This window comes from Nothobranchius furzeri, chromosome 15, assembly GCF_043380555.1.
Source record: "Nothobranchius furzeri strain GRZ-AD chromosome 15, NfurGRZ-RIMD1, whole genome shotgun sequence".
Taxonomy (NCBI): domain Eukaryota; kingdom Metazoa; phylum Chordata; class Actinopteri; order Cyprinodontiformes; family Nothobranchiidae; genus Nothobranchius; species Nothobranchius furzeri.
Genome location: NC_091755.1, coordinates 32,824,466 through 32,836,554, shown reverse-complemented (window position 1 = coordinate 32,836,554; position 12,089 = coordinate 32,824,466). Strand labels below are relative to the sequence as shown.

Here is a 12,089-nt window from a genome sequence, read left to right as displayed (position 1 = left end):
AAAGCAAGTTCAGAAAATGGATGGATGGATGGATGAAGGCTGTCTTTTTAAGTTGACACCAGTTCCTTCCAGCTAACATTTTCCCTTCATTTCAGAGAGAAACTCTTCCTCCTCCAGGTCATCGCCTAGCTGACGTTAATGTGATCAGCACCACCTGGCTGCCACTTACCCATCACTGAAGTTTTTAAAACACTCCTTCTACATTTTGTCTAAGTGTTCGTTAAATAAATAATGACAAGGTGAAATATTTCTCATGATAGTTATCTGATGTTGTATTTACATAAAGGCTTTATTGATTAGATTAACATATATTTTATTTTATGGAATTTCTATGGAATTCCTTCAATGTTGCTTCTTTTTCTTCAAACGCAAAAGCACCTGCACTCCGGATAATAGCGTCTGCAACATGAGTGGCATGTTTTATGAATTTTAATATCTAAATCAGCAAGATGTTAATACCTTATTTTGCTTCATTTTAAATCATTTTACTAATTTATTAACAAAAAACAAATCCAGTACAATTACCTTTTGTTATCTTACAATAACTGTTAGAGATTTTTGTCTCTTAAATTGCCATTGGGTCTAATGAACTACATATTAGAGTTAAAAATTAGGTCTGTTTTGAAATATTTTACATTTGGAAGTAAATTGTGTTATGGATTGTCTCAGGCTTTGCAGCGATCATCTGTAATAACACCAGCCCTTTAATGGCCTCACATCCATGAATATTAGATACACTTCCCTTCACCCCACAGTGAAAATATGATGAGCCAGCCTAAGGTGGCTATAAGGAAACAAACAGAGGTGTGTGAGTATCTGACTGGGTTGCAGAAACCTAGAGGCAAAGTCATTACAGATATAAGAAATAACATAGAATAAAAATTTGGTGCGCTGCCCGTATGATGGAAGAGACACCAGGCTTGTACAGAACCCTACACTACAGTTAATGCAAAAAGCTGTCATTTCATGAAAAAAGCTGCTTTTAGTGCCTTTCTGATGGCAGAAGTAGGTTTTTGAGTGAAGCTGCTCCTGTGTGGGATTAGCTGCAATATGAGTATGAGATGTTGCGTTACAGTGCATTATATCAGAGCTAGAGAGAGGTGAGGGAGGGAGAGGAGGGTGTGACAGAAACACCAGCAAAGAGCAAAGGGAGTCACCATCTCCACACAGTTTCAAACCCAGGTTGCGTTGCTTGTTTCCGGACTCGTTTTACCCTTTTCTAGTGACTTTGAGCATGTTGGACTTTTCACAGCTTCATTGGAGGATGTTCTGACTAAAAGCGTGTTGATCTTCTACTCAGAAATGTGCTCCTGGGTAGGAATTTCCATCCACATTTCAAAGAGTTTCCTCTGATAGTTTCTGAAGGAGCCGTGAGTGTCTCTGACACAGACAGGATCATGGCAGGGGATCTTATAGTTGGATTACTCTTTAAAATATCACTTCCTCTGCTTCTGCTGGCCGGTGAGTTCAAGTTTATTCAATGATTCTTTAAAAATGCAGATTTGGTCATAGAAAATCCAGCCTGATTGAGATAAAAAGTTAGATGAGTAGTACTTATATGGGTGCATGTAAAGATGGCTGTTGATGTAAGGGTTTTTGCTCAGCGTGACAGGGTTTTGCTGCACTATAAGGGCTTTAAATGGGATAGTTCACATTTTATATATATATATATGAGCCTATTTATTTATTAATCTAAGTGGTTTATTTTGATTTAATCGATTAATACACTTCCAGAAGTAGTTCCCGATACGTGAATTGCACCGTTGTCGTTTTTTAAAACAATGCTTTAGCTGACTTTAAAGTAAAGTTTAAGCTGTTTGCTTTATGATGTCATTGTTTTCTTTATAAAACACCATTTGTAGTGTTTCCATTAAAAAATGCTCTTAAATATTTATTTTGTAGTCATGATGAGTAATACTTTACAATAAGGGTCTCTTCATTAATGTTACTTAATAAGCATTAATAAACTATTAAATAAAGTATTAACAATGGCTTAATCTTAATATGTAAAGCATCCCATAATATTAGGATTGATGTATTGGTAAGAAGACCCCCCCCTTTAGTTAACAATTATGATACCGTTGATAAAGGAGTTTTTGTTTATTAATGCATAATAATTCACTTAGTAATGTTAATAAATGGACCCAAATGTTATCTAAAACAGTCTCTGCAGAGAATTTTCTTGCTGGTCCCAATTTTTGTCTTTGCTTATTTTTCTTTGTTTCGTGTTTCTACCACTTGATTCCCCATCTAATGAACATGACAATTAACATGTCTTGCATTCATGATTATTTATTTATTTATTTAAGTCAGAGAATGACTAAATGTTTATTCCATTATTAGAAAAGTGAAAAAGACAGTTTATGGATTTTGGCTCGCTTGCTGTTCGACTTTTTATTACAAACTTCTACTTAAGTTGGTCGAATCCACTTTCTTTATTGTGCAAAAAGGAATATTTAAAGAAATTATTGGGAGCATAAAGCACAAAACAAACAGATATTTAGTTTCCTTCTTAACCAAGAAAACATTTCCAAATGTAAAAATGAGATCAAGATGCCAAAAAGAAGTTTTCTTAGTTGTTTAAAATAATTAAAAAAATTAAGATAAAAAAACAGTTTTCTTTATCTAGTTAATTATTTAACAGCTTTTCTTCCTGTGTTTAGTGTGTTTTTGTTTCTTCCTTCTGCTCCACAGCGTCTTCCTTTCGCTATAACGGCCTGTCAGTGGTATACTTTGTGTTTCTGCTCGCCTTGCCGTTGCTGCCCAACCCAAACCTGGTCACCCTGAAAGGTGAGAAGAACTCCCCGTCTAGCTCTGAACCATGTGTCCAACTGTGTTCATGCAATCTTGAAGTAAATCACTTGTTCTGCCAATTCAGTTGTTTATACATCTGTGCAAAAACAATCAGAAATCTGAACACTTTTTAAATAAAGGTATTTCTTTCAAAATTAATCTAATCTTTTTTAGATTTGTAAATGAGTGTGTTTGACCCTGGGGTAAATATGTTCATTTTCTGTTACATTTTAGTAAAAAATATGTAATTTTATCCAAAACTAGAGGGTTTCTAAGGACTATCCTCCTAAAATAACACATCACAACTCAGTTTATGCGGCAATCATTTACTCTTAATTTAAAAAGCTGCCAATTTCAGGGGGCAAAGTGAGCATCTCTCCTAAATAAAACAAATAGCCCAGGAGCTAACAACAGAACTAAACCTTTAACTTTACTAGTATTTCTTCTTGACTATTTTGTTTTTCTTGTCTGCAAAAAGCAGCTACTGCATTGAGCTGGTCCAATTCCAACTCTGCACAGCAAATACGCAATAAAACCAGCAAAATATTCAGCCGGGTGATGAATAAAATATCAGCTGCTGTTTCTTTTTTGTATTTAAGGACCTAATGTAAACATCTTGCTAGTTTTTAAAAATGATCTTTAAATGAATAAATTCATTGATGGTCTGAATGAAAAACTCTGTATTAGAACTGAACGAAGAAAACTCCAACGAGGATCCTTGTCAAAATTAGAAAACTTTAGAACAACTCGTGGGAAAAAATAGTAATTTCTTTCTGAGGTCTGATTTTGGTCTTTCTATTATCTCATCTAATATATCTGTTATAAAAATAAAATATACTATAAGAAACGACATGTTGCAATTACTTCACTAACTTAAGTCAACTGGTTCCACTAAACTTAGTTGCTTGAATGTAAAGACTAATATGCATTGTTATACGTTTTTATGTTAAAACTAAAGGTATATCACTCTTTACTTCAAAGAAAATAGGTTTAGAGGAACCAGTTGACATAACTTTGTTGAGTAAACTCAACATTTTATTACTTACAGTGTACTCCTAATCACAGAAAAACTAATTTTCTTTCGTAATTATTTGAAGTGTTTTTTTTTTGTCTCAGATGAATTTACAATTTGAAGAACAACTCAGAAAGGAGTCCAGTTAGTCTGCATGTAAAAACAACATGCATAACAAAACGTTTCATACGTTGTGTGTGTGTGTCAGCAGAACAAATGGTTAATATGTTAAACCATCAGCATAATCGCTTGTGTTCCTTTTCTGTATTAAACCGCTGTAATCTGATAAAGTATTGGCACCCACCCCCTCCCCCTCCCTCAAAGTACTTTGTAAAAAGGGAAGTGGTTGGAATGACCAGATCAATTATGCATAACCTGGTAATTACAGAAAAGAATTAAAAGATGTGATGTCAGCAGTCCTCTCTCACTGCCGTCACTTCTCCTCTGCTTGCTGCTCATGAATCCCGCTCATTTACCTCGCCCTGATTCCATTCTGCTCTTCTTTGGGCTAATTGATGAAGTGCACGTTCATCTCATGTGTGTGCAAAGTGTTTTATTTGTGCAGCCACCTTTACTTTGGAGAGCCTGTGTGTGTGTGTGTGTGTGTGTGAGAGGTTTAAGTGAAACAATGCTTTTAGTAAAAACGGTGAACATCGACAGCACATTTGCTGGCTCAGCTGCTGTTGAGCCACATCAGCTTCTAATGCTCTCTAACGTTTTGATTACAAGAGTGAAACTCTAAACCAATGTTACAGGATGGATGTTTTGTTTGAATTTCAAAACAAATTTGCTGCTTGACCTCTGATTTTCAAATCACTTCTTTTATGAAATATAAATTGGCAATATTGAACCAAAAATTTAGGATTGTAAACAAAATGTATTGGAAGGTGGGCATCATTTCAACAATTATACGTTGAATGAGTTTTACGTGTTAATAAAACAAGTTGTTTTTGTCTTTTTTTAATGTTTTTTTGTTCCGAATATTCCAAAAAAACTGTTATGATGATGATTAAAATTTTTGTAGTGTATTTGCTGCTGTAGGAAACCAGATTCTCAGAGCTAGAACTCTGGCCCTGACGTGGACCAAGGCCCTTTGGCGCCATTTGAAAAGAAAAAGTTGTCAGTGATCTGTGGATAAAAATTGTCTCAGTCTTTAAGTTCGAGACACAAATTAATACGGTTGTACAGTCCTGTTTTATTTTTTCTTTATCTGAGACTCCTGTTTAGAATCAAGTCCCTGTTGTTTAGGGCCCACCTGGAGTCAGTTATTCATGCATTTGTCCTGTCCTGACTGGACTACTGCAATTCCTTGTATGCCAGCATGAGTCAGGGTGTGGTTGCAAGACTCCAGCTCATCCAGAACTCAGCTGTGAGACTTCTGACAGGCACTAGACGCCGGAAACACATCACTCCAGTCTTGGCGGCCTTACACTGGCTCCTGCAGTACAGAGCCAAATTTAAGACCCTCATACTTGTGTACAGGGCTCTTCAAGGCACTGCTCCCTCTTATCTGTCAGCACTACTGCACAGACATGTCCCATCTCTGTCTCTTTGCTCGGCTGAGTGGAAGCTTTTGGTGGTCCTCTGCTCCAAATACAGATCGAGGGGGGATTGTGTGCTCTCGATTCTGGCTTTAACGCTCTGGAACGAGTTGCCTTTGAGTGTTAGGCAGGCCCCATCACCTCTGGTTTTATGTGATGACATTTCAGTGATAGGGACCACAACTCTACCTTGATCTTTTATTGTTTTTTTTAGATCTTTTAACATGTTTTTATGATTGTTTCCTGTTTTTATTTGTCTTTTTCTTAATGTTTTTGATTGTTTTTATTTTTTATCTTTCTTCTAATGTTCCACGACCCTATATTTGTTCTTATCGTATGTTTTGTGGTTGTGTTCAGCACCTCAGCCTCCCAATAAGGTCATAGAAGGTTCTTTATAAATAACAAACTGAACTGAATTGACCCTGTGCATAAAAGAAGTGGTGTGCACCGGGCATGCTTGTGCAAGAGTAACGCTCACAACGGGGGAGAAGGGCACACAAAGTGAATACAGTCTGACTTTGAAATCCAAAAGACAAAAAGAATATCCAAGAATTTGCTAGTTTTCCTCCTTCAGTTGGAATACAGCAGGTGTCTGTCAGTTTGTCAGAGGAAACCAAAGGTGTGTTTTCATCATTACTTTTGAGTCACGCTCTTTTAGCAGCAGCCTCTGCACAAAAACTTCCTCCACATTTATTTCAGTCAGAGCAGAGGTCAAAGACCACACACAGAAAATCTCATTGTAAGCTCTAACAAAAGTTCTTCTCATAGTTTATATTCTGTTCTTTTCAGGAAAAACAGGTCAGTTCCTGCGGTTCATCATCTACACCAGTCTGACCTTTTTGACCCTGCAGTGTTTCATGCAGATTCCCTTTGCCTACATCCCTCCACACGGTAAAAAATATACTTCTTGGATTTCTTAGTCTGGTTTTTGCTTTAATTTTATTCCTGGTGACCAAAAAGACTTCCAAAGGGACACATACTATTTAACTGTGACAGTAAAGACAACAGCTTTTGTGACTATTTATTTTTCCTAACAGTTAGTGGCATCTGGGAAGACGTCCTCTACCATTTGGGAATTGTAAGGTATGGAAACTTTTAATTTAGTGTTTCATAGTTTATACATATTTGTGGCATTCTCATCAGCTGTGGTATTGCTTTCTTCATCTTAGCCACTCACTTAAAGCCGACAGTCCCTCTTCCTGCATTATGCTTCATGCTGCAGCTGTTTATGATTACATTCTGAAGCAGAAATAAACACGTCCACATTTCTGCAAGTCAACATTTGTGCCGCATCATTAAATTTTATGTGCAAATCATTGTTCTGCAGATTAGACATCGACGTGTGTTTCGTATAGATGTTGAATTAGAGAGAAAGGAGAAGAGAAGAGACTAGAGCTTGTTATTTTTATTGCTTACAGAACACGGATGCTTACACCAGCATATCTTGCGCTGATGCTTAAAAGTTGTTCCTGGACTCTAAATAAAAAACGGTTTCACTTAAAAGATGTGGAACTCTGATGAAACATTTTTAACCCTCCCACTGTCTTTATGGGTGACCCCATGAGGAAAATTGACCATTGAGCAGGATTGATGGTTTATCCCTTCAGGTCCACGTGGCAGAGGTGAGGTGGTGCTCACTCCTCACCCCTGCCACATGGACCCAAGGGATAAACCATCAACCCTGCTCAATGGTCAACTTTCCTTGTGGGGTCACACCCATTAGAACAGTGGGAGGGTTTTATGATTATTTCTGAATTTAATCGGTCACTTAGAGTCTTTCATGCTGGCTAAACATGAAAATGGTCTCCTACACCTATCTGCTGCATTAGCGTCTGATAGAAAATAGATGGTAAAACTTTAGGATTTGAAAAGCCTGACAGATCTACATCACACTGTCACTTAACATTCATGGACTCACCCATCTTGTCTCACGACGGGGAAGACTGTTGTTAGTTTAGCGTTCAGGAATCAGCAGAGAAAGTCTTTGCTACTAGAAGCTAACTGTTAGCATTAGTAACTCCACCACACAGAAAAACTCCTCCAGACTTGTGTTATTTGCGGAGATAAGACATACATGTTGCAAGTTGGTGGTAAAGTCACATTGCTGTCATCCAATCCGAGGTGAGATGTCCAAATATTAGGAAATAAGACTCCAAATCTTGCCGTTTTGTGCCACTTTTTGCTGCAGCAGACTTGTCCTTGCTGATCCAAGATTTCGGGGCTTTTTTTTGCCCTGAGCACTGCTTGCAAGGCATTCACTCCTACCAGAGACCACTGCAAATGTATTGATTAAACAAGATTTAAATCACTCAATAACAAAAAAAAAAAAAAAATGCAATTTAAATTTGTTGCAATCATATTTTTTGATTTGTATTTATTTTACATATGCATGCTGCCGTTATGATAAATGGAGTGAGCGTTACTCTCATTTGTGTTTCATCAGATTCAGTTCAGTTGATGCAGGAAATGTTGTGCGCCTCTTGGCCCCAGATATTGGCCTTCTCTTTTCTACTTTGTTCATTCTGAGGTTGTGCAAAAAACTACTTCGCACTGTGCCTCAAGTCAACCTACATGAAAATGGGATCCCGGCCGCAAACCCGGAGGTAACAGTACACACACACACACACACACACACACACACACACACACACACACACACAAACACACACACACACTGCGCAAACATTTGTTAACAATACACGCTGATTGCAAAATGTTGTGCAGTGAATTCAGATTGTTTTGTGGGTCTTGCAGGATGGGGAAACCTCTGACTCAGAATCAGAGGAGGGGAGTTTCACAGAAGGCTCATCTTTTGACAGCTCAGAGGAGACCACCATCCCAATTCAGTCTGGACCGCCACAGTTTGTCCAGAAACTTATCATGTTTGCAGCTGGATTGAGGCTGCTGCTGTCTGCAATCATGAACACAGCAGGGCAAGTGGTGGTGACTCTGCTGCTGGGGCTGGCAGGTACATCACAGAACAGACACATGAATGCAGGTGAAACTGGAGCTTTAACATTCGTGGCATAAGCTTTGACTAATTTATCATTTTTCTCTCTGCTTCTTGTAATGCGGTGCTCCGACAGGTATCGCACTGCCCTCTCTTACCTCTGGAGTGTACTTTTTAGCATTTCTTGGCCTGGTGTGGTGGTGGATATTCAGCCGCTCCATCAGCATGCTCGTTTTCAGCTCCTTGTGTGTGATGATGGCTATCTTCAGCGGTGGACACTTGCTGGCACTTTACTTCTATCAGTTGAGCCTTTTCCAGCAGCTCGTACCACCAGATGATATTTATGCCAGGTACAAGAAAAAATAAATATTGGAACATAATGTTAATCAATTTTTTTTCTAGCTGATTAAAGGAATGCAAGAAGTTATTAAATGTGCACCTTTGTCAGAATCAGAAGATCAGTGTATTTAGTTTTGTCAAGGAGGACAGATCTTTGAGCAGTTGCTGCCAATCAGCCTAGGAAGGATTACAGAACAGTTTATAAACAATTATAGTCCTCTTCAGGGAGAAGTATTATTCATGAGTGCATTTGAAACTGTTGCCAGATTTCCCCAGAGTGGGCATGGCAGCAGGATCTTATTGCAGCACATGTGCAGCTTTGAAATACACAGCATGGACTCGTCAGGTTTCAATTTAATAGTGAGATCAAGAAGATAGTGAAAAACTAACATTTTGGAAAAGTTACAGGTGAAATTTCTGATAAAGATTGGCAACCTGATGTGAAGCTTAGTCTGAACAAACTGACAAAAGTTCTGAACAGATGAGGCAAAGTGGAGATTTGATCTGATGCACTGAAGGTGACATGTTATGATGCTTTTATGAAGTTATAACAGCTCCGTTGTTGATATAAAACATGTTCATGATGTTGTTTGCACAAAATTCCTGTCACATAAAGCAATTTCAGCTGTTTTATTCTTGACATTTTCAGTAGCTTTCAGGAAGAGCTGTTTCAGTTCTTAAAAGTTAAAGTCCCATTAGTTGTCACACACTGAAGTGTGTGTGAAATTTGCTCTCCACATTTGACATATCCCCTGGGGGAGCGGTGAGCTGCAGACTCAGCGGCGCTCGGGAACCATTTGGTGGTTTAACCCCCCAATCCAACCCCTTATGCTAAGTGTCGAGCAGGGTGGCATTGGGTCCCATTTTTTCAAGGTCTTTGGTATGACCCGACCAGGAATCGAACCCTGATCTCCCAGTCTCAGGATGGACACTCTACCACTAGGTCACTGAGCTGATCTCTGTTACTTTAAGATAACAAGCTGCATCTGGCCATGCCCACCTATCCCCCGATTGGCTGCTATATACTGAGAAGCTCAGATGTGCGGGAGGAGATTGGAGTAGAGCTGCTGCTCCTCCAGCAACAGCTGCTCTCCTACACATGAAATATTTCTATGCTAATTTCCCCATTTGTGACATCACAAACGGGGACTTTTTGAAATAGCTTGTTTCAGACACATATTTTTTAAAACCATACACAAACAGAAAACAGATAGATGTTGTTTTTTCTTGTTTGGAGTGTTTATAGAGGACGCATAGACACACATGGCAGCATAAAGAGAGAAGAGTTAGCAGTATAAGTCCCTTGTAATTCTGAGTTTAACTCCAAACCAGTGGGCTAAAATTGAACCACAATGAAATGTTGATCACCATTGGTGCTATAAGTTGCTCAACAAGCGGTTTATTCATGAGGTAGGTTAAGTTGTTTCTCTCCCAGTGTTAACATGTGTCATGTATGGTTCATCTGAGCATGGGTTTTTCAACAAGTTTAGGAAACATTGCGAAAAATAGGCTAAGACATTATTAAATAATTCACAATTTTTACTTTTAGAAAGCTCTTTTTGTAAGATTCCCGCATTTTATCCCATGAATTTCCCTGGATTGACACTTTGCTGCACCACCTTCACCCTGCCCTCTTTTTCCAGGCTGTTTGGTATGACGGGAGTGATCAGAACCACCAGCTCTCACCCACACAGTCTCGGTCTGCACCCACATGTCTGCTGGCCGGACTTCATCAACCCTTTGGTTCTCCTGCTGCTTTACTACACGCTGGTGGCTCTGCTGCACAAATGGGTCCACATAACCGAGGAGGTTCGTAGAAACATGTTCAGGTGTTAAAACCATACACCTGCTCCCAGGTTTTAGCACCAAGCAACAATCAAAATGACAAAATGAAAAAAGAATACCACCATGAAAGATATTTATAATGTATTTACTGATTTGAACATCTTTTGCCATTTTTTTTGTCAGGATGTGCTTGATGTTGATGAATGTGCCAGTCCATTAGAAAGCCCAGAACCTCCTCCAAGCTTCTCCAGGGTCATCTTCATCTCAGGGGATAAGCAAGAGGTTGTTTTCAATTGTCAAATATCTTATGAGTTAACTACTGTTTGCTCCGTAGATCAATTTTTTGTATAAATTGCAACATCTGTTATCAAAGTCAACTCAAAATATCTTTTTTTTTCAGCTTTTAAGCAGCACAGATGAAGAAACCTATTTGCCTGCTGAGGTAAACAGATTTCAGCTAAATTATAAATCCGCAGGTTATCTCTCACACTCGATCGTCTTGCAGTAAAATGCCCATCTTGTCCTTCAGCCGATGATTCTGATCTCTGGAAGGTCTTGGCAAAATGTCCACAGCAGCAGCGTTGGATGTCTGCTTGAAGGGGCTGGTTACACAAACTGTTACACTCCCACTGATTATGAAGAAAGAGACTCTCCTCCACACGGTAGTCACAGTTTATTAAATACATTGCATACAAATCCATTTTTTAACTTAAAAATTATTTAATTTATTTTTACTTTTGTACCAGAGGCAGAAATTGAGTTTAAAACAGAAGAAAATAACGAGGAAGTCTCTCAGAGCCTAACAGAAACCTCACCTGCAGCCTCAGGCCCCAGTGGCCTGGTGGTCTTTGGAAAGCTGCTGCAGAAACACAGCTATGTCAGCGCCCTCATCATCATGATGGTAAAATGCAAACACTGATTTGATTTTATAAAAGTTTGTTTTTTAGTGGGCCTTAGTGGCAGAGGATAGATATCCAAAGGATTGGTCATGTGGTTCTGCAGGACCCATAGTTCAAATAAACATTGTTTATTAAAGAGCTTTTATTTCTTCAGCGGCTCCAAAGTGCTTCACAGATTTGTTGCCACAATCACTTACTCACATGGACTGGTGGTGGCCGAGCTGCTTGAAAAAAAAAAACCCCACATTAAATACTAATTCATAAAAGTACGAGAATGTTGACTTGATCTTGTAAAAATAAAAACAAAACTGCTCGTTAATTTAATTTCCTTTACAGATTATAACAATTGATTTTATTATAAAAAGCAAAGGTATTAACAAGGGCTGCATTCCATTTAGATGTTCTGTGTGTTCTACAGAACAAATAGTATGCACAGCTGCAGAAATGGAATGTAGCTTTAGTTAATACATCCGTTCCTTCTTTCCTGGTTGCCTGTGAAAAAGGTTTATTGATCAATGGAAGGCTATGCCTGCCAATAGATTTGAATACTTCCCACCAGTAAACCATGATGGTGGTTGAGTTGGAAGTTTGTTGCTCAGACGATCAAGCATAAACGATAAAAGGATAAAAGGATGTTGTAGCGGAGCTAAGGTGGATGGTGTGTGATGGGATTCAGCTGGAAACGGACAACTCGAATCAACCTCTGCTTCAGGGTCCTATTAAACGTATAGGTGGTTGGTTGGCTTACTTTCTGATATATAAACCAAAAT

The 12,089-nt window shown here is 38.6% G+C and overlaps 1 protein-coding gene across 1 annotated transcript in view; it reads left to right on the top strand.

The window, feature by feature from the left end:
• Positions 1 to 1,164: 1,164 nt before the first annotated feature.
• Positions 1,165 to 12,089, top strand: part of si:dkey-11f4.7 (piezo-type mechanosensitive ion channel component 2) — a 35,255-nt gene continuing 24,330 nt past the window's right edge. The window contains exons 1-12 of the mRNA XM_070544738.1: positions 1,165 to 1,461; positions 2,695 to 2,790; positions 6,136 to 6,237; positions 6,384 to 6,429; positions 7,790 to 7,949; positions 8,101 to 8,314; positions 8,433 to 8,646; positions 10,279 to 10,444; positions 10,604 to 10,702; positions 10,821 to 10,862; positions 10,950 to 11,082; positions 11,167 to 11,321. Of these exons, the coding sequence (XP_070400839.1) occupies positions 1,398 to 1,461; positions 2,695 to 2,790; positions 6,136 to 6,237; positions 6,384 to 6,429; positions 7,790 to 7,949; positions 8,101 to 8,314; positions 8,433 to 8,646; positions 10,279 to 10,444; positions 10,604 to 10,702; positions 10,821 to 10,862; positions 10,950 to 11,082; positions 11,167 to 11,321 (1,491 nt within the window). The 5' untranslated portion in view covers positions 1,165 to 1,397. The remainder of the gene's footprint in view (positions 1,462 to 2,694; positions 2,791 to 6,135; positions 6,238 to 6,383; positions 6,430 to 7,789; positions 7,950 to 8,100; positions 8,315 to 8,432; positions 8,647 to 10,278; positions 10,445 to 10,603; positions 10,703 to 10,820; positions 10,863 to 10,949; positions 11,083 to 11,166; positions 11,322 to 12,089) is intronic.